We start from the raw sequence: 19,740 nt of genomic DNA, 5'->3' as shown, positions 1-19,740 counted from the left end.
ACTTGCAGCTTGTTGAGCAACGCGGGCTTTTGTAGAAATTTCAACAGCATTAACTGAAAGGTCTAAACGATCTGTTATTTTTGGCATTCCATACGATAATGGTAAGAAACAAACAATGAAGCATAGCAGTAAGTACATCTTTGAGCAAACCCAATTGTGAGCTAAACTGAGCCCTTACTGTGTGGAAGAAATAGCTTCAGCAGTTGCGTCACAGCACCCTTGCAATCTTAATGATTATATATTCAAGTAATAAATGCACATGTTTTATGGACTTTGTTACTGTCTCCAATGACTACTTCCAGCAAGTTTGCACTTCTGCTTTTAAGCTGGCCTTAACTTTACTGCACTTGATTAATATATTCTGGAATGTAATGCTGACTTCATTCTGCTAATCTTGCTTTCAACAAAAAAGATTTCCTCTAACTTTTGAACTTGAGCCAAAGTTCATGTTCAGAGTCTCAATGTTTTAAAGTGCTTTTCCCCATTTAATTTTTCAGTAGTGAGAGGAAGGAATATTGTTCTGTGATCATGTTAATTTCCACAACTTTTTGCTTTTTTAATTACAGTTATGTGTAATGATAGTTGCAATTTAATTTTCCCTCATTGCCTTTTGTAATACATGTTCAATGTAGTGAGTAAAGTGGACCATTTTAGAATCGTCAAAAATTTTGGGAGTTTAGCCAGTATTTCGAAAAACTGATGCAGTTTACAGGTGTTCATGTTTAGTATTCCTATTTTGTGCTAGTTTAGAAATCTAAAACTAATTTCAAATACAAATCATTTGATGTGTGAATTTGTTATTTCAAAAAGAGTATAGAATTAGTCAGAAATTGGGAAAAATAGATCATTTACAATCTGGTGTGTTCAGTAGACATTTTTGTACCATGAGTCCAGTGCTCAATGAATGCAGCTGAAACCTGACATTTATTGGAAGGTTTAGCTTTGTGTGGGTCAGTTTAACTGCTGACTGTATCCTTATGTGGATATTAGCAGGGTATTGTGCTCCAAATCAGTGAGTGATAGGCATCCGCACTGAAGAATTAAGTTTTATTTCATCACTGAATATTGATCAAGAAGTTTGCAGTTGACTGTTGTGCAATTTGTTCTAACATGATTCTTTAAATTGCTAACCAGATGAATTAAAATATATAGAGATGAACTATTAAGATTATCAGAAACTATATTGTTGGACTGGAGCTCTGAGGTTTGAACTAGAAAACATGGGCCCTGTTAGCACATGATGTTGCCACTGGTCATGCAGTAGAGCACAATGCTTTTGATTTAGAGTTTTGAATTTGATTAGTAACATTGGAGCTTCTCTTCAGATGTTTGCTTATCTGAACTAGTTACATTGCTAAGAAGGAAATAGGAAAAACATATGGGACTTATTCTGGCAACTGATTAGTTTACTTTATAGTGAGAATTACAGCTTTTGTCCTAACTTTGATTCTAAATCAACCACGATATAAGGAAGAGCCATGTTTTCAGTTGTTTTCCTCTTTTGCAACTTGTCATTCCTTTCTCGCATTCTTTATCTGGTTTGCATGGAGTGTTGGACATGGTTCTCTCAGAGAAAATCAATTTATTTTAATAAAGCAGCAGGTTAGCAAGAAAGTGAAAATGTGAGCAGTTCTCCAAGTTGGAAAATTTCTGTTCCAGTTTAAATCATCCATGCTAAACTTTTTGTCGGTTATGAGTTACAGAAGTTAATATTAGAAGACAGTTCCTGATATTCTCACTACATCTTCCCCAAGTGTCAACAAGTTCTTGCCTTTCATTTTACTGGTTGTAACTGATGGTGGAAAACATTCCAGAAGTTACAGTGATTACTCAAACCTTTGTAAGCCCTGTCAAACTATCAGCCATGATGTTATTGAATGGTGGTTCAAGCTCGAGGGGCAGAATGGTCTTTCTTCGTCGTCATCTTGAGCTCTCTGTCCGCAGGCAGATCTGACCCACAGTGCCGCAATCTCCTCCACGGATGATAGGGCAAGGAGGCAGGTCCTGATATAACCCCAGCTGGAATGGGGATCAAATCTAGTGCTATTGGCACCAATCTGATCCACACAGGCCATACAGTCAATTGACCCCCTCAAAGATTCCAAGCTGATGTGCCAACATACACTTTACATGCATGTTGTAGCCTGGAGCAATGGATATTGATGTTCGAGGCTTCAATTTCTTTCCATCACGACTCTCTCCCGTTCTTACCGCCTGCCATTGGCATGTGTTGGAAGGATTTATAAGTTGATGCTCAGCCTGTTTGTCCAAGTTATGAATGCACCTTCCTTGGCCATCAAGTCCTGGAGAGGAACTTGAACCTGGAGCTGCTGGCTCAGAGGCAGGGATGCCATCCACTGCACCACAGGACCTCCTCCGAATGGTCTATGCCTCCTATTTCTTATGATGCCAGTATTTTGTGCATGCCAAACGAGCCAATATGTGTCAGCTCTGTAGAAAAGTTAGGTTTACAGGAAAGATATACTATAAAGATCGTACTATTGCTAAATGATTAATTATTATAAAAAGAAATAAATGTTTTTTAAAAAAAGTGTTGTTACAGCGGGGCCCATTCCTTTGGATACCTCCCTGCCTGGAGGTAACTCTACAATCCCAAACACCATCTCTATACTTTTAAACGCATTTTTATATAGCTTTTTCATGCTCCCAGGATCTGGCTGCAGGATAAAACTAATCTGAGATATCCTTCATCTTTAGGCTCAAATATTACCACTGTATAATCAATAAAAAAACAAGTCCAGTATCTGCACCTATCTCATAATAGATAGCCTAACCTAACAAAGCTGTCTGCTTGATTGACACCAATCCACCACCTTCAACATTCGCTCCCTTCACCGCTGGCGCTCAGTGGCAGCAGTGTGTATCACATACAAGATGGACTGCAGCAACGCACCAAGGCTCCTTAGTCGGCACATTCCAAACCCATGATCTCTAACACCTAGAAGGACAAGGGCAGCAGATATGTGGGAACACCACCACCTGCAAGTTCCTCTCCAAGCCACACACCATGCTGACTTGAAACTATATTGCATTTCTTCACGGTCACTGGGTCAAAATCCTGGAACAAGCTAACAGCACTATGGGTGTACCTACACCACATGGACTGCAGCGATTTAAAAGGTGTCTCACCACCTCGTGTTCTCAAGGGCAATTTGGGATGGGCAATAAATGTTGGCCTTGCCTGTGACTCCCACATCTGGTGAACAAATAAATAATTTTTAACTTTTTTTTAATGAAAAGAGAAATGTTTTACTTTTACAGATTATGTACAGAATTATTTTTCAAGTTATGTTTTTCATTTATTTTTCTAGCTTTGAATTTACTCACAAGAAGCAGTCTGGTGGTTCAGGCCAGTACGGCAAAGTTATTGGTGTATTAGAACCTCTAGACCCTGAAAACTACACCAAGTTAGAATTTGCTGACAGAACTATTGGAACAAATGTACCAAAGCAGTTTATACCAGCCATTGAGAAGGTAATGGATCTGATTATCTCCTTACCTCATCACCTCCTGCATCTTAGACTGACTTCTGTTTGCCTCTAGTAATATTGCCAAATATCCTAAACTATTGTACCTCGAAACCTTGGTTTCTAGTGGGGAGAAATTAATAATTTTATAATTTCTTTCAAGAGAAATTGAATCAGAATAATTGCTGCCCAAAACTAAACTTGTGAAGTTTGCCAATAAAATATAGGGGAAGCCTATCAACTGCATTGTACTTCACAGAAAAATTGGGACTATATCTAAATTTGAGACAGAACACATGAACTTTACGGCAATAAAAATATTAACTGGGTTTAACCAAAACAATAAACCACATTCAGTTTTTTTAGCCTGTATATTGTTGTAATTTAGAGATAAGCTAGGGGAAATGGTCATGCAATCAATTTGCCAACCTCTCCTTTCCCGATTGAGTATTCAAATCCACTCAAACTGATGGAATGAGAATTGTCTCATTCTCTATAAGGATATAGCGTGAAATGAATGCGGGCATTGCTAAGCTGATTCCCAATGACAACACAAAGCAAAGCTTTTCATTTAGTACTAAATTGGCATTTTGTTCAGACCGCAAGATGACTGATGGGGGAAATAGAAGAAATTCACAGTGGTGAAAATGGACCTGGTACTCCTCAGAGGGTTGTCCAATTGATGGCATATTATGGAGGGAACATGGCTCTTCAGCTAATCTGACCTAAGTAAGCCATATCTTGGTATAAAGAACAGAAAGTGAAAAAGTATCTTATTCCTCAGTAATCCTTCCTTGTGGGCATTCGTTCTTTCATATCGACATAGGGAAATAAAATGTATAAAGTCCTTTATATTTAGTCTTTAATCCAAAAATCCATTTCATTTTAAAAAACAATTTCAAAAGAACAGCTTGTAGTTCAGCAATTTGGCTGTCTGTAAACCAGTGCTCCACTTGGCATCATCAACCCATCCTTAACTGAGAATGAGGCACAAACTGAACCAATTTACTGGTTCTTTATTCATCCCAGCTGATAAGAAAGTAAGAAATAATTGTATTAAAGAAATCAATTCAGGACTTGGAGCTTATTTAAGGCAGGGATATATTTTGGGCATGAGATGACATCACAATGATCTCAACCCTTGATGTGCTGCAACCTTTACCATCGCAAGTCACAGCTCTTGAGATTGCAAGCTGTAAATTTTTTGTATTTTAAAATTATTAAATAGTATGGCATATGTACTGAGTGAGACTGTGTTCTAGAAATTTTTGGATTTTTTTCATTGACTGGCAATTATATAGTTAGAAGGAAGATGGTTATAGTTCTATCATAATCATTGCATATGACTGTTTTACTCTGGGTCTGTATTAGTTACAGCACTTCTGCTGAATTGTTTTGGTACAATTTACTTAATTTGTCCACTTTTAACTTTTACCATTTTTAATATGACGCCAAAGCCAATTGTAATGCCTGCATCATTTTTCTGATTGACATCTGTTATTTCAGTACAGGAAATGGACTAACCTGGGACCACCTTGATCTTTGTACCTCTTTTTAAATAAATTGAAAGGGAAATCTAAAATATATAATAAAATATTCAGGTCTGTACCTGGCTTCAAATCAATGTTGTTTAAAGTGAGATAGCTGTACAACCAAAAACATGTTGTAAATGTCATAATAATGTGCTATGCATTATTTTGGCAGGGATTTCTTGAAGCTTGTGAAAAAGGTCCTCTTACAGCTCACAAGATCTCCGGAGTACGATTTGTATTGGAAGATGGTGCTCATCACATAGTAGATTCCAATGAAATCTCTTTCATCAGAGCTGGAGAGGGTGCCGTCAGACAGGGTTTGTAAAGCTCAGAGAAACAGCTAATAGAAACACAAACTACTAACAATAAATGGTCTCAATACTCTTCCCAACTCCTTAGAAAATAAAGTGTTAGTGTAGCTTTACCTTGCAAAAACATGTGTTATTGCAAGTGATTTCCTTTCAACAAACGCTGATTTAGTGTTGCAGATTTTCATACTGAACCTGTATGTCTTTATGTCCATAGATGGATAATTCACATCCTGGTAACTTCAAAACTGTACATTGGATGTTATATCAAGCAAATGCCAAAAATTACTACTTTAAATTCTTTTTACAATGGGAACTGTGTTTGCATTTATAGATGGAAGATTATTTGCAAGAAAATGCAATTATGTTACAGAACTAATTTTGTAATTTCTTATTTTATGTCATGTTTTGCATATTACTTTCACTCCAATTTCATGTTTGTAATGTGTATATATAAGCCATGTGGAATCATGAAAGTAGTATTTTACCATGTAGTACCTCCTGTGTTTCAGATTTTAATAATCACACCAGAGGTATTTTATTGTATCATAGGATGCTGTTTGAGCTTTTATGGAAATCAGCATGATCAGAAATCTTGACTGCACATGAATTCTTCAGCATTTACTTTCGCAAACTGTGAAAAAACCAGCATATTCCCAGTGCTTATACAGGCTGATCAGCTAGCATCTAAACATAAAAGAAATAAATATTTTGCAGGTGAATCTTTCCAGCTAAGTGTTACAAACATATCTAATGTAAAACTTCATATACATAATAGGAGATTAGAGATTAAATTGAATATGTGAACAGGCAGGAATGGAGCAGCTGGCCCATCAAATTTACCTGAAACTCATGATGTCGAGAGCACCTTGACTAGACCCTCCCCAATTGCCTGCAGGTGTGTAATCCCGGTACTTACCTTATATGTGAAATAATTGCTTGCTTTTTATTTGTTTCTGTTGCTTAGCTATGGAGAAGACTAGTGTGGTTATTCTGGAGCCCATTATGTCAGTGGAGGTTGTTGCACCAAATGAGTTTCAGGGAGCTGTTATTGCTGGAGTTAATCGTCGACATGGTGTTATCACTGGCCAGGATGGAGCAGAGGGATACTTTACACTTTATGCTGATGTATGTACAATGCATTGCCTAGTTTTATTTCATGGAAAATTGCTGATATCACTATTAAATAACCATAGTCACATTTTGCCTTATGTAGATGTTTTGTTCAACTATTCACTGTACATTCGTGATTGTGTGACTACAAAACTATTTCAAATAAATTATGGTTAAATAAAAAATAGTACTTTTGGAGAATGTTGTGAAAGATAGAAGGAATTTAGAATAGTGTGGGAAGAAACATTGCTTTTTGCAGTGGCAGTATTGGCATTCCCTTATCATGTGATATTAATGGCTCTTCAAAGTACTGGCATCCTCCTGCTTTCCAAAACAAAAAATAATTTTTAAAGTGCTGCCCTGTAGATTTTTGGATATTTTTAATCACACTCGAAGGATGGGTTTTTTTTATTCCATGTTTGTCTTTTTCTATCCATGGGAAATTTACTTGTTTGAGTAATAATTGAACATTGTAGAAGAGAATAATTTTCACATGTAGGTATATTCAATTTTACTGACAATTGATGGAAAGGTCCTAATGATATTACATAAAGAGCAACAAACACGTGAAGCCAATCTTTGTTTTGGCTTCAGTAATAAATAATTCTGGTGGGAATTTCATGTTGGTGTATAGTATTTAGCATTTCACTTTTGTTGGTAGAATGTGACTTAGATCTACCAGTAGATCTAACATCCGAGTACTAAGTCCTTTAATAATCTTCACAGGATACCTATATGATTATGCTGTCAGAAATATCAGTTAAACTGCCACATTTGGGAATTACTAACTTTCTCTTCATAATTGTTCATTTCAACAGTTTTTGTGGTTTACTTTGGTTGTCTTGTCAAGTTATACAATAGCTCATCCTTAGCTGAATTAGAGATAAAAGAACTTGACATGAAGAGCCAGCTACTCTCAATATTGTCATCACACAAGACTTAAAAAATGTTTTTACTTGTTTTACAGGTACCACTAAATGACATGTTTGGATATGCCACAGAACTGCGATCTTGCACAGAGGTATATCATCAAGCATTTAAAAATGCCTCGTTGATTTAGCTTTCAATTTCATCGCTTGCTCCCCTGAGGCTACTCATTCTCTTAATTTCTTAAAATAAATGTTTGTTGTAACATTTGTTATTGGTGATAAATAAAGCTTCAGACTTCATTTATAATTGATATAATGAAAAATTATGACGTGATCATGTTGAATTGATTGAACTGATTATAATTACTACACGTAAATAGATGAATGTTTTCAAAGGATTTTTTTTAATAAAGGCAAGCTTTGTTATAACCTCTTTAACTATGTTTTCCAGGGTAAAGGTGAATACACAATGGACTACAGCAGATACCAGCCATGCCTGCCCAGTGTACAGGAAGATCTGGTCAATAAATACCTAGAAGCAACTGGCCAACTACCAGTTAAAAAGGGAAAAGCCAAGAACTAAATGCCATTGTCAGTTGATTTTTCAAGAATGTTGGTGTCATTTTGGGCATCCTGATAACTGTTTCAAGAATGTTAATACACTTTTGTTGGAAGTGTTTTGTTGGTGACACCTATGCATAGGAATTCCTTAAGATTATTCCTTTGATAAGACTTACAGCAATCGCTACATCTCATGAACTGACATTTATCAAACTGTTTAGTTTTTGAAGGATTTATCAGGTTACACACTGAGATTTATTTCTTCATATTGTAGCTCCAAAAGCAACTTTTTTTTTATTCTTGCAGGTACCTTTTTGAAAAGGGTGTGTTATAAATTGCTGAATAACTGAAAGAATTGCATTTTGATTTTTTTTCTAGGGAAGAGCAATTCCAACTCTGTCCCCATTGTACATTTTTCCTGCTCCAGGCATCATTTTTTGAAATACAAAATCCAGAAGTGAAGCATAAAATATCCTCCAGTTATCATCTGTATTTTAATTGAGTACAGAAATTGTCAGTTAAATTTCTCTTGGATCCAGCACTGATTTTAGAAATCTGATCAATTTTTAATTTATATTTCTGTTAATTTAAGGGAGTGCTACATTCATCAAAAAAAGTTTGGGAAACAACTATTTTTAAGAAGGGAGAAGAGCCATGTTTCAGTACATTGACCTCGTGCCAGTTAGGCATACATGTGCTATTTATTTATTTAGATTATTTACTATATTCTGTTTTAATCTACAAAAAAAAGTTTCCTTAAAACTATTTGATAAAGACTCTGCCCTTTTAAAAATACTGTCTTATAAAAGTGGAATATTTTTTATCTGGAGCTGAAAAATCCAAGTTTCCCAAAATTTGTGACCCCTATGCTTTTGTCTTTTGTAAACTGGGAAGATCTTTATAAAGTGTGAATCTTTGTTTTTATCTTTTGAGTTCACTGGCAACAAAGATTCAATCATGAAACTAAAAGGAAGAATGACGTAGATGGTGAACTTTGTTAAATGAAAAGGTTCTTTTGTTTGTGATTATTCCCTTTGATTACCAAAAGGTCTTTTGTTTCTTGCAAGCTGTTCATGTTTTCCTCAGTGTGCTACATGCACACGAGCTGTGACGTGCACACATGCCTGTTTTCCAATCTCCTGCCACTGCTATTCTGTGCCTGCTGCTTAGAAATACATGAAAGTGGGTCTTCAAAACCTAGCTCTCCAATTTTTCTAGCACTCCCTATGACAATGATTCCCAAACTATTTTCCAATATATTCCCATTTTAACACTTTAAGTTTAACATGACTCTAGATGTTAACAGTAACAAAACAGCGATAAAGCAGCATAGTAACATTCAGCATATAATTTTTAAAGCTCTCACATTATAGATCAACAATGCATCATATAAATATGAAAATCTGTGTTGGAAAAGTGCTTTGTTGAAATATTTTATGTACTCATCAGTACATTACTTCATCTGAGCTGCTCCACCTCATGGACCTTGGCCAGGAAGCAGATGCAGTGCAGGTTGAGGGCCATGAGATGGCTGATATTAGAACCCAGGTCATTCTGCAGTGCTGGGTTGATGGAATTGGGCTCAGACAGGCTGCAGCTCAGCAGTGGAAGCATTGCTGCCAGGTTCATCGTCAGGACCGGGCTTCGAGACTCAGTGAAGCAGCCACAGGTAGGAGCCCATGGCCTGAAGAGAGAAACCGAGAGACAAGTAGGGCTAAGGCAGGGCCAGACATCACCTGAAGGAGGGGGGAACTCAGCCTCGGTCTCACGTCTGCACTGTTCAATCGTTTTGAAGCAAAGTAGCATTGTGATTGGCTTCAGGGTTTTATCTTTTTGAAACTATGTGCTCACTTTGAATTCTTGTGAATTCCTTGCTCTCACCAGATGATAGGAATCGTTGCCCTTTTGAGAAGCATCTGACCTGTAACAGGAGTTTCAACATAAAAGAAAACACTAGTGAGGCATATTGGTGCATCAGGGTCCACTGCACTATGCCTTGATGGCCTCAGCAGTTTAATAAATTGTCCATTCTGTCATATCTGCAGAAATATTTTCCTCTCTATTTGTACAGTTAAATTCCTCTAGTGAGACAGAAATAGACCACAACTGAGATTTTTTTGGTAAAATAGTAAGAAAACCAAATTTCTTATTTTTTCTATTGAGGTTTTGCTTCTGTTCTAAAATATTAAAAGTTCAGCATTTTAAGTATTGCTTTATTTGAACACAGCTATGCTTTTAATGGATTGTGGTGTGGTCTCTGTTACACATCTTTTATCCTATTTTTCTTTTTGTTTCACTTTTTGTACCTGATTTTGTCATTGAATTTCATAGTTTTGACACCATAAGACATAGGACCAGAAGTAGGCCATTCGGCCCATTTGTTCTGCTCTGCCATTCAGTGAGATCATGGCCGATCAGATAATCTTCAATTCCACTTTCCTGCCTTTCCCCCCATAATCCTTGATTTCCTTACTTGCTTGTTGTACCTTGTTGTGCATACATTGGCTGCCATATTTGCCTGCATATCAATGCCTACTCTTCAAAATGCAATCCATTGGCTGTAAAGTATTTGAGATATCCTGAAGGCTTTATAAGGAATTATATAAAAGTAGGTTTGTTCCTTCTGTAATAAAAACAGAAAATGCTGGTAAAACTCAGCAGAGCTGGCAGCATCTGTGGAGAGAGAAACAGAGTTAACATTTTGAGTCCATATGACTTCAGAGCTGAAGAGTTTTTCCAGCATTTTCTGTTTTTATTTCAGATTTCCAACATCTGCAGTATTTTGATTTTATTATGTTGTTCCTTCTATCCTTCAGCCAGGTATTCAATCCATTGAAAGTACTCGAGGTAGATGAAATACTTCAAGCTGGTGCAAACTTCAACAACAAAATTATACAATTTAATCATGAAATTAATGAAAACTTTCTGTTCTGTACCACAGCATCCCAAAAATTTGCAGGATTATCCAGGACTATATTTTGTTGTAAATTATGTCAATTTTTACTATTTTACGTTTTTGGAACCTACCACAGAACTCAATTTTAAATCACATTTGTAAATATTCTGAGTTCCCGCTCAGTTATAAAATTCTGTTTATTTGCATGTTACCTAACAGGATATCAGTGTGGTCGCTAAAGGATCACTTGGAGATAAGGGGACTTGAAAAGTCACATTACTGTATGTTTAGCCAATCAATAATTTTTTTCATTAATTCGGAAGCCACAGGTAGTACAACAGACCTGGAACATTAACTTTGTTTCCCTTTTCACAGATGCTGCCTGACCTGTTGGTATCATTTGTCCAAATGAAAAATGTTCACCTCCGACATCTGCATTTATTCTCATTTCAGCTGCCAGCAGAGTTTTTCTCAGGGCTGTCAACACACTTTGCACCAAATGGTTGCTTTCCTGGGAGATATCCTTTGCTCTTCATCGAAAAGTATCATGGTTCATTTGCATCCATGTGAGACAGGGTCCCCATTTAACACCTCATCCAAAAGATGACATCTCCAATAGTGCAGTACTGCACTGAGGTGTCAGTATGGATGACATATTCAAGTCTCTGGATTGAGGCTTGAACCCACGATCTTCTGACTCAGAGGAAAAAGTGCTACAGCTGATTCAAGGTTGACAATGTAAAAGTGAATACAATGTATATTAGGATTGATTTGCTCTCCAATTTCTCCTTGCGGCTTAGACCATAAGACGGAGGAGCAGAAGTAGGCCATTCGGCCCATCGAGTCTGCTCTGCTATTCACTGAGATCAGGGCTGATCTGGTAATCCTCAACTCTACTTTCCTGCCTTTTCCCCATTACCCTTGATTCACTTACTGATTAAAAACCTGTCTATCTCAGCCTTGAATATATCAAACAATCCAGCCTCTACAGCCCTCTGCGGTAAAGAATTCCACAGATTGACTACCCTCTGAGAGAAGAAATTCCTCCTCATCTCTGTTTTAAATGGGCACCACCTTACTCTGAGATTATGCCCTCTGGTCCTAGACTCTCCCACAAGGGGAAACAACCTCTCAGCATCTACTCTGTCAAGCCCCCTAAGAATCTTATATGTTTCAATTAGGTCGCCTCTCATTCTTCTAAATTCCAATGAGTACAGGCCCAACCTACTCAACCTCTTCTCATAAGAAAATTCCTCCATCCCTGGGATCAACCTAGTGAGCCTTCTCTGGACTGCCTCCAATGCCAGTGTACTTTTCCTTAGATAAGGTGACCAAAACTGTTCACAGTATTCTAGGTGTGGTCTGTTAGTGCCTTGTATTGTTTTAGCAAGACTTCCCTATTTTTATACTCCATTCCCCTTGAAATAAAGGCCAACATTCCATTTGCCTTCCTATTACCTGCTGAACTTGTATGCTAGCTTTTTGGGATTCATGCATGAGGACCCCCAAATCCCTCTGTGCTGCAGCTTTCTGCAGTCTTTCTCCATTTAAGTAATATTCAGCTCCTCTATTCTTGCTGCCAAAGTGCATAACCTCATATTTTCCCACATTATATTCCATCTGCTAAGTTTTTGCCCACTCACTTAACCTGTCTATATCCCTCTGTAGACTCTGTGTCGTCTTCACCAATTGCCTTCGCACCTATCTTTGTGTTATCCACACACTTGGCAATAGTACATTCATTTCCCTCATCCAACTCATTAATATATATTGTAAATAATTGTGGCCCCAACACTGATCCTTGTAGTTACAGGTTGCCATCCTGAAAGACCCCCCCTTATCCCAACTCTCTGTCTTCTCTGAGTTAGCTAATCCTCTATCCATGCTAATATACTATCCCCAACACCATGGGCTCCTATCTTATTAAGTAGCCATATGTGTGGTACCTTATCGAACGTCTTGGAAATCCACATATATAATATCTAATGGTTCCCCTTTATCTATTCTGCTTGTTACCTCCTTAAAGAATTCTAATAAATTTATCAGGCATGATTTTGACCATGAAGCCATGCTGACTCTGCTTGATTATATTATGCATTTCTAAATGTTCTGCTATTATATCCTTTATAATAGACTCTTAACATTTTCCCAATGATGGATGTTAAGCTAACTGGCCAGTAGTTATCTGGTTTTTGTCTCCCCTTTCTGAATAGGGGTGTTACATTACCTCCTGGATCAGACAGACTCTGCACTGCTTACAGTTGCTTTCCCTATTCACATAGATCACAGATTCCCCATAGGAAGTGCTGCACTTTTTAGGCTCTTTCATTTACATTAAGTTCCTGTGCAAAATCCCAAAGTGCCGGCATGGTTTTGTTTGTCGTTATCAAAATCTAGCCTAATATATTTTAACAAAAATAAATCTTTTTTAATTATTTCACATATTTAATGCCTGTTTCTTTTTCTCTTCTAATTGATTCAGTGGGATGGAGTTGGGGGAGAGAGGAGAAAGTCAAATTCCTTGCTGTAATTCCCAAGAAATCAGTGTTCAATCCAGTCAATTCTTTGCTCTTGTGGTCATTTTAGTTTAAGCGTCATGGAAATTGTATTCAAATAAACCACTCTTAGTTTTAATGAGGATCTTAATGTACTCATCATGCCATGATCCACAGTTCTGAAATTGTCAAATGTGTAATTGAAAATGTCTTACTTGGAAGACAGCATTATTAGTAGCATGAGTTTGGCTCATGAGTTAGGAAAGCTAATAGAATGCTATCATTTATTGCAAGGGGAATTGAATACAAAAGTAGTGAAGTAGTTATACAGGGCATTGGTGAGACTACATCTGGAGTACTATGCAAATTATTGGTCTCCTTATTTAAGGAAGGATGTAAATATGTTGGAAGCAGTTCAGAGAAGATTTACTGAACTAATACCTGGATTGGGCAGCTTGTCTTAAGAGGACAGGTTGGACAGGCTAGGCTTGTACCCACTGGAGTTTAGAACAGTAAAAGGTGAATTGATTGAAACATATAAGATCTGAGGGGTCTTGACAAGTTGGATGTGGAGAGGATGTTTCCTCTTGTGGGAAAATCTAGTACTAGGGGCCACTGTTTAAAAATAAGGGGGTGCCCATTTAGGACAGATGATGGTTTTTTTTTCTCTGTGGGTTGTGTGTTTGGAACTCTCTTTCTCAAAAGGTGGTGAAAGCAGAGTCTGAATATTTTTAAGGCAGAGGTAGATGGATTCTGGATAAGCAAGAGGGTGAAAGGTTATCGGGGGTCAGCAGGAATGTGGAGTTGAGATTACAATCAGATCAGGCATGATCTTAATGAATGGCAGAGCAGGCTCAAGGGGCCAAGTGGCCTGCTCCTAATTTGTATGGATCACAGGAATAAGGTTTAAGTAAGCTTTAGTTGCAGATCACTTGGCCTGATTGTTTTATTTGTGGCAAGCAATAGTTCACTTATTTTATCTACCTCCACTGCAATTAGATGAGGATCATAGGTTCTAATGTGTTAATGTTCACTGACTGCACTTGTGATTTTAGGACACTTTCAGATCAATTGGTGATGAAGCACAATACAGCAAAATGGGTAATGAAAAATAGCTGGTAAATGTTCCAGGCATCAAGGTCCACAGCTACTTAACCTTCTTTTAGTTTTTCTTTGGCAGTGTCTGTGATGCAGCAATGTAGTGTGCTTCACATTTCTTGTTTATTTGATCATAGGATGTGTGCATTGCTAGCAAGGTCAGCATTTATTGCCTATCCCTAATTGCCCTTGAGATGTTGGTGATGAGCTGCCTTAAACTGCTGCAATCTGCATAGTGTAGGACCTCCCACAATATTGTAAGGTAGGAAGTTCCAGAATCTCGACCCAGCAACAATGAAAGAATAGTGATATAGTTCCAAATCAGGATGGGGTGATTGGAGGGGAACTTTCAGACCGTGGTATTCCAATGCATCCACAGCCCTTGTTTTAGGTAACGGAGGTCACAGGTTGGAAGGTGCTATCAAAGAAGTCTTGACAAGTTGTTGCAGTGCATCCTGTAGATGGTACACATGGCAGCCATAGTGTGCCAGTAGGAGACAGTACTGGTTATATTGGTGACAACTCCGAAAAATGCATTTGGCAAATTGGTTTGGCAGCAAGGATTGGGATGCACAGATAGAATGACCCTGCTCCTAATTTGTTACTACTTTAGAATAGTTCCTAGGTTGCAAGACATGCCTGAATAGCAAAGTAAATAGGATGATGTACCTTGTAGGTTCTTTATCATTCTTCAAATGATAGCAGTCCTTACACATCACAATCATTACTGGCCATGCTCTCTGGCCCTATGAAATTATAATTGTTACTCTGCGCTTAGGTAGTTTAGAAGGAAGTAGTTTTGGGACAGCACAGATCAAAATTAACTTGGCCATTAAGTAGACCTTGTGCCCTTACATAGGGTTGGAACCTGGGTAACACCATGGGGAAACAGGCCTGGTGGTGTCAGAACAAAAAAAAAAATTCACCTGAATCAACTATGATTATACAAGACAAAAACAATTACCTGGAAAAACTCAGCAGGTCTGGCAGCATCGGCGGAGAAGAAAAGAGTTGACGTTTCGAGTCCTCATGACCCTTCGACAGAACTTGAGTGAATCCAAGAAAGGGGTGAAATATAAGCTGGTTTAAGATTTGTGGGGGGTGGGGGGGGGGTGGTTTGGGTGGGGGGAGAGAAGTTGAGGGGGTTGGTGTGGCTGTAGGGACAAACAAGCAGTGATAGAAGCAGATCATCAAAAGATGTCACAGACAACAGAACAAAAAAAGTGTTAAGGTTGGTGATATTATCTAAACGAATGTGCTGATTAAAAATGGATGTTAGGGCACTCAAGGTATAGCTCTAGGGGTGGGGGGAGCATAAAAGATTTAAAAATATTTAAAAATAATGGAAATAGGTGGGAAAAGAAAAATCTATAATTTATTGGAAAAAACAAAAGGAAGGGGGAAGAAACAGAAAGGGGGTGGGGATGGAGGAGGGAGGTCAAGACCTAAAGTTGTTGAATTCAATATTCAGTCTGGAAGGCTGTAAAGTGCCTAGTCGGAAGATGAGGTGTTGTTCCTCCAGTTTGTGTTGGGCTTCACTGGAACAATGCAGCAAGCCAACGGCAAGAGAGCAGGGTGGAGTGTTAAAATGGCAAGCGACGGGGAGGTTTGGGTCATCCTTGTGGACAGACTTACAAGTTCCTATGATGTACAATGGATGTGATCGGTGAAAGAACAAACCAATGTAAGTTCAGTAAACTTAGTTTATTCCTCAGTGGATCCAATAAGACTTCTACCAATAAGGAATTTATAGCACAGAAACAGATCATTTAGTCCATCTGGTTTGCACTTATCGTCTATATGAGCTGCATCCTCCCACATTATTTCATCTAACCTTTTGCATATCCTTCTATTCCTTTTTCCCTCATGTACTTATTTAGTTTTCCCCAAAAGACATCTATGCTGCTCATCATAATTAACCACTCTGAGTAAAGAAGCTTGTCTTGAATTCTTTATTGGATTTATTAGCTTAGTTTTGGACTCGATCATAAGAGGCGACATCTTCTCCATGTCTATCCTATCGAAACCCTTCATAACTTTAAAGGTCTCTATTAGGTCACCCCCCAGCCTTATATTTTCTAGAGGAAAGAGCCCCAGCCTATTCAGTCTTACCTGATGGTTATAAGTTCTCATTGTTAGTATCATTTATTATAACTTGATGTCATGAAAAGGCTCAGGTTTTCTCAATATTGTTTGTCTTTGTTTGGATGTTAGTTATTTTTCTTGGTTAGGTTGGAGAACACATCTACTCATAGGGTAAGAAAGGATTGTTGTCGTTTATACATTTTAATTTAGCAATTGTGAAGTTATTTATGTTATAGATTTTAAAAATTCACCTTTAATCATTTTAATTTCTTCACAGAAATTTCATAGGTTGAGTGCAGAGAAACACAATTCTTTGTACAGTAATTATGTTCTTTTAAGAGTTTCATCCCTTCCATGAGGTTTAATAGCCTATCCTGCAGTGGACAACTTTGCAAATTGACAGCTGTTTCAAATGCTCGTTTTATCACACAAGGACAACCTCACTTGCAACAAGTAACTTGACAATCACAGAATCATTAAATCTCAAAAGAATCAGCTTCATTTTCCATCAAAGCAACTTGCAATATATTGAATTAAGCCAATTTCAAGTTAGATAAATATAAAGTGATGGATATTGGAGTATTTCCATACAATCAAAAAATTGAATATAAACGCAAAGCAAAATTTTTAAAAATAAGCTCTCTGATGTAACTGAAACATTCAGAAAAATTGGGCAGAACTTTCCGGTTGGCATGCGGGGGTGGGCCCGACATACCGATGTGTAAAATGACGCACAATGATGTCAGGTGTGCTTCCCAATGTAATCATGTACCATTGCAATATTTTGTTTGGCGAGCACGCACTGGAGTCAGCTGCGCACCCGCCAAAATGAAAATGGCCTATTAAGGCCTTTAAGAAATTGATTCAGCCACTTATGAATGCTGCCTGTCCAACCTAAAGGTTGGCAGACAGGCAAAAAGCCCACACAGCCATTGCGTTTTTCAGGAAACCTCATCCATGAGCAGGTCCTGAAGCTTTTATTAAATAAATAAATTTTCATGAATATAAAAACATGTCTCCACTCATGTGACACAGTCACATGAGGGGGACATGTTTAAATAAAATTTTAAATCACTTCTTCAATATCCATTCAATCTCCCTGAGGCAGCTCTGTGCTTCAGGGAGATTGCTGTGCTTTTTCGCACACGTGCGAAAGAGCGCTCGCCCCGATTCTTCCCCCACCCGCACAGGTAGCACTGTGCTACCGGTCATGTATTATGCTGGTGGGGGGGGGGCCTTAATTGGCCCATCCGTATAAAGTGGCAGAGCGGAGCTGGTCACGTGTGGCAATCGGATCCGCTTCCGCCCAGCCCGCCGGCCATAGGAAAAATCCTGCCCATTATTTTTGAGAGATCTTCCTCAATCATGCGATGAATGTTTTACCTAATGAATATAGAACCTATAATAAACTAACTGCAGAGCCAGCTATTTAAATTGCATATTTTATAGAAATTTAGTGAGTATTTTTAAGGTAGCATAATCATTTGACTTCCGGACATCAAAATTACATTAATTTATTCATGAAAGTGCATAAACTGTTTGGTTGCAGGATAATTTTATTTTGAGAACACTTCATTTTTAGAAATCCACTTTGTCAATTTTCTGGTTTAAAGTATCATTCATGCTGTGTTGTTCAAACTGTAACTATTACAAGTTACCAATGGTAATATCATACAGTTGCATGCTTTTTTGATGCCACCAGGGGGCTCACAGAATCTGAATTGTTACAGCGCAGAAGGAGGTTATTTGGTCCATCGTGTATGCCGGCTTTCTCATATGTGAATGAACAGTTCACATAGTGCCACTCCCCTGCCTTTTCTCCATATCCTGTATATTCTTCCTTTTTAGATAACAAGCCAATTCCCTCTTGAATGCCCTCGATTGAATCTATCACACTATAAGACAATGCATTCCAGATCTTAACCAGTTGCTGCATGAAAAGGTTTCTTCTCATGTCTTAATTGTTTCTTTTGCAATTACCTTAAATCTTTGCCCTCTTGTTCTTGATCCTTTCACAAGTGGGAACAGTTTTTCCCTATTTGCCCAGACCCTTCATGATTTTGAATATGTCGATCAAATTTCCTCTCTTGGATGGATGAATTGAAAGTCTTTATTTTCAGAAAGCAATTTGTTCCTTTCCTTTTGAATTTCCACAGCAGAATGGAAGAGAGTGAGAATTCGTGTGGTATACCTTTTCTAAAGTGACAGGAGTTTTTACCTTGGGTAATATTACTGGATTTTTATGGTTAAAAATCTAAAGGGAGCTGTTGCTAAGTAGTTTACTTGTGTGTTCTGACCGAGTGAGTTTTTGGGGAATGTTTTATAAGACTTTTTAACTGTAATTTTAATCTTGTGTGTTGAAGTTTTTTTTCTTCTTGTTAATCTTTTAATTTTAAAAACCCAGAAGTATTACTGGCTTTCTTTGTTTCTGGGATCAGTAGTTTTCCTCTCGTTTTCAGAATTTAAAAAAAGTCATGATCAGTAAGACGAGCTTCCCTCTGGGAATAGGCTTGCTCAGTGAATAACATCGGCTGCCATTGTAACAACTGTTCCTCTCTTTCTAAACCCCTCTTATTTGTTGTCTCTCGCCCTAACTTTAAGAAACTCCACAAAACCGATCTTTTCAAGCATTTATTTATGACATTCCTTAATTCCGCATTCTTTCTCCCCCAGCAACCACTCCCCCCCCCCCGCCCCCCACAGAAGTAAAGAGCATAGGGGGAACTAAAAGAACAAAAAGAAATCAGAGTGAATTTTTGCATTTTCAAAATCAGCAACTGAGCCTGACTGACAAATTCTGAGCATTTTGCAGTAAGTGATCTCCATTAAGATTGGCCAAAAAGGTTTCGAAGGTTAGTCACCTCAAAGTGGAGATTTCTATTCTGTCTGTCCTATCTAGTTGAAACCTTGATCACTGAGGAGAGAGCATTCTAACAAATTGCATTACTCATCCTCTATGGTATGGTATGAGCCTATATGCTAGTTTGTCATTCTTAGTTAATGCCATTGTAACTTTTTGTACATTAAGCCTTGTCGATGTTCATGAGCATTTCCATTTGAAATGATGTCAAACTTCTTTCTATTTTTACTTTGTGTATTTTATGATCCTGCTAGCAGAATGTAATGATTATGTCTGGCAGATTAGACATCTGGATAAGTGCAGCAAACGTTGGCTTTTTCACAGATCAGCAGGATATATATATATATCAGTTTAGTCGTTGTGTAATTTGCAGTGAATTGGGTCTACGGTCATTACTTTCACATGTTAGATATAGGAGCAACATTCTGGGGAGTC

At 37.8% G+C, this 19,740-nt stretch overlaps 1 protein-coding gene and 1 long non-coding RNA gene across 3 annotated transcripts in view; one reads left to right on the top strand and one right to left on the bottom strand.

Moving 5' to 3' along the window:
- gfm1 (G elongation factor, mitochondrial 1) overlaps positions 1-8,791 on the top strand; it is a 74,349-nt gene extending 65,558 nt beyond the window's left edge. Inside the window, exons 14-18 of one of the 2 annotated variants that reach the window (XM_041212630.1) lie at positions 3,333-3,495; positions 5,193-5,337; positions 6,296-6,456; positions 7,409-7,462; positions 7,762-8,791. In XM_041212630.1, coding sequence (XP_041068564.1) covers positions 3,333-3,495; positions 5,193-5,337; positions 6,296-6,456; positions 7,409-7,462; positions 7,762-7,893 — 655 coding nt within the window. In that variant the 3' untranslated portion in view covers positions 7,894-8,791. Of the gene's footprint in view, positions 1-3,332; positions 3,496-5,192; positions 5,338-5,880; positions 6,046-6,295; positions 6,457-7,408; positions 7,463-7,761 lie in introns of those variants that run through there. The other variant, XR_005946004.1, reaches the window with a different exon arrangement.
- Positions 8,792-9,744: 953 nt separating this feature from the next.
- The window catches only part of LOC121291461, a 29,569-nt gene continuing 19,573 nt past the window's right edge, over positions 9,745-19,740 (bottom strand). The window contains exon 3 of the long non-coding RNA XR_005946009.1: positions 9,745-9,792. This is a non-coding gene — a long non-coding RNA (uncharacterized LOC121291461). The remainder of the gene's footprint in view (positions 9,793-19,740) is intronic.

The sequence above is a fragment of the Carcharodon carcharias genome, chromosome 2 (genome assembly GCF_017639515.1).
Source record: "Carcharodon carcharias isolate sCarCar2 chromosome 2, sCarCar2.pri, whole genome shotgun sequence".
Taxonomy (NCBI): domain Eukaryota; kingdom Metazoa; phylum Chordata; class Chondrichthyes; order Lamniformes; family Lamnidae; genus Carcharodon; species Carcharodon carcharias.
Note: the sequence above shows the minus strand (reverse complement) of the source record. Positions and strands in the feature narration are given on the sequence as shown.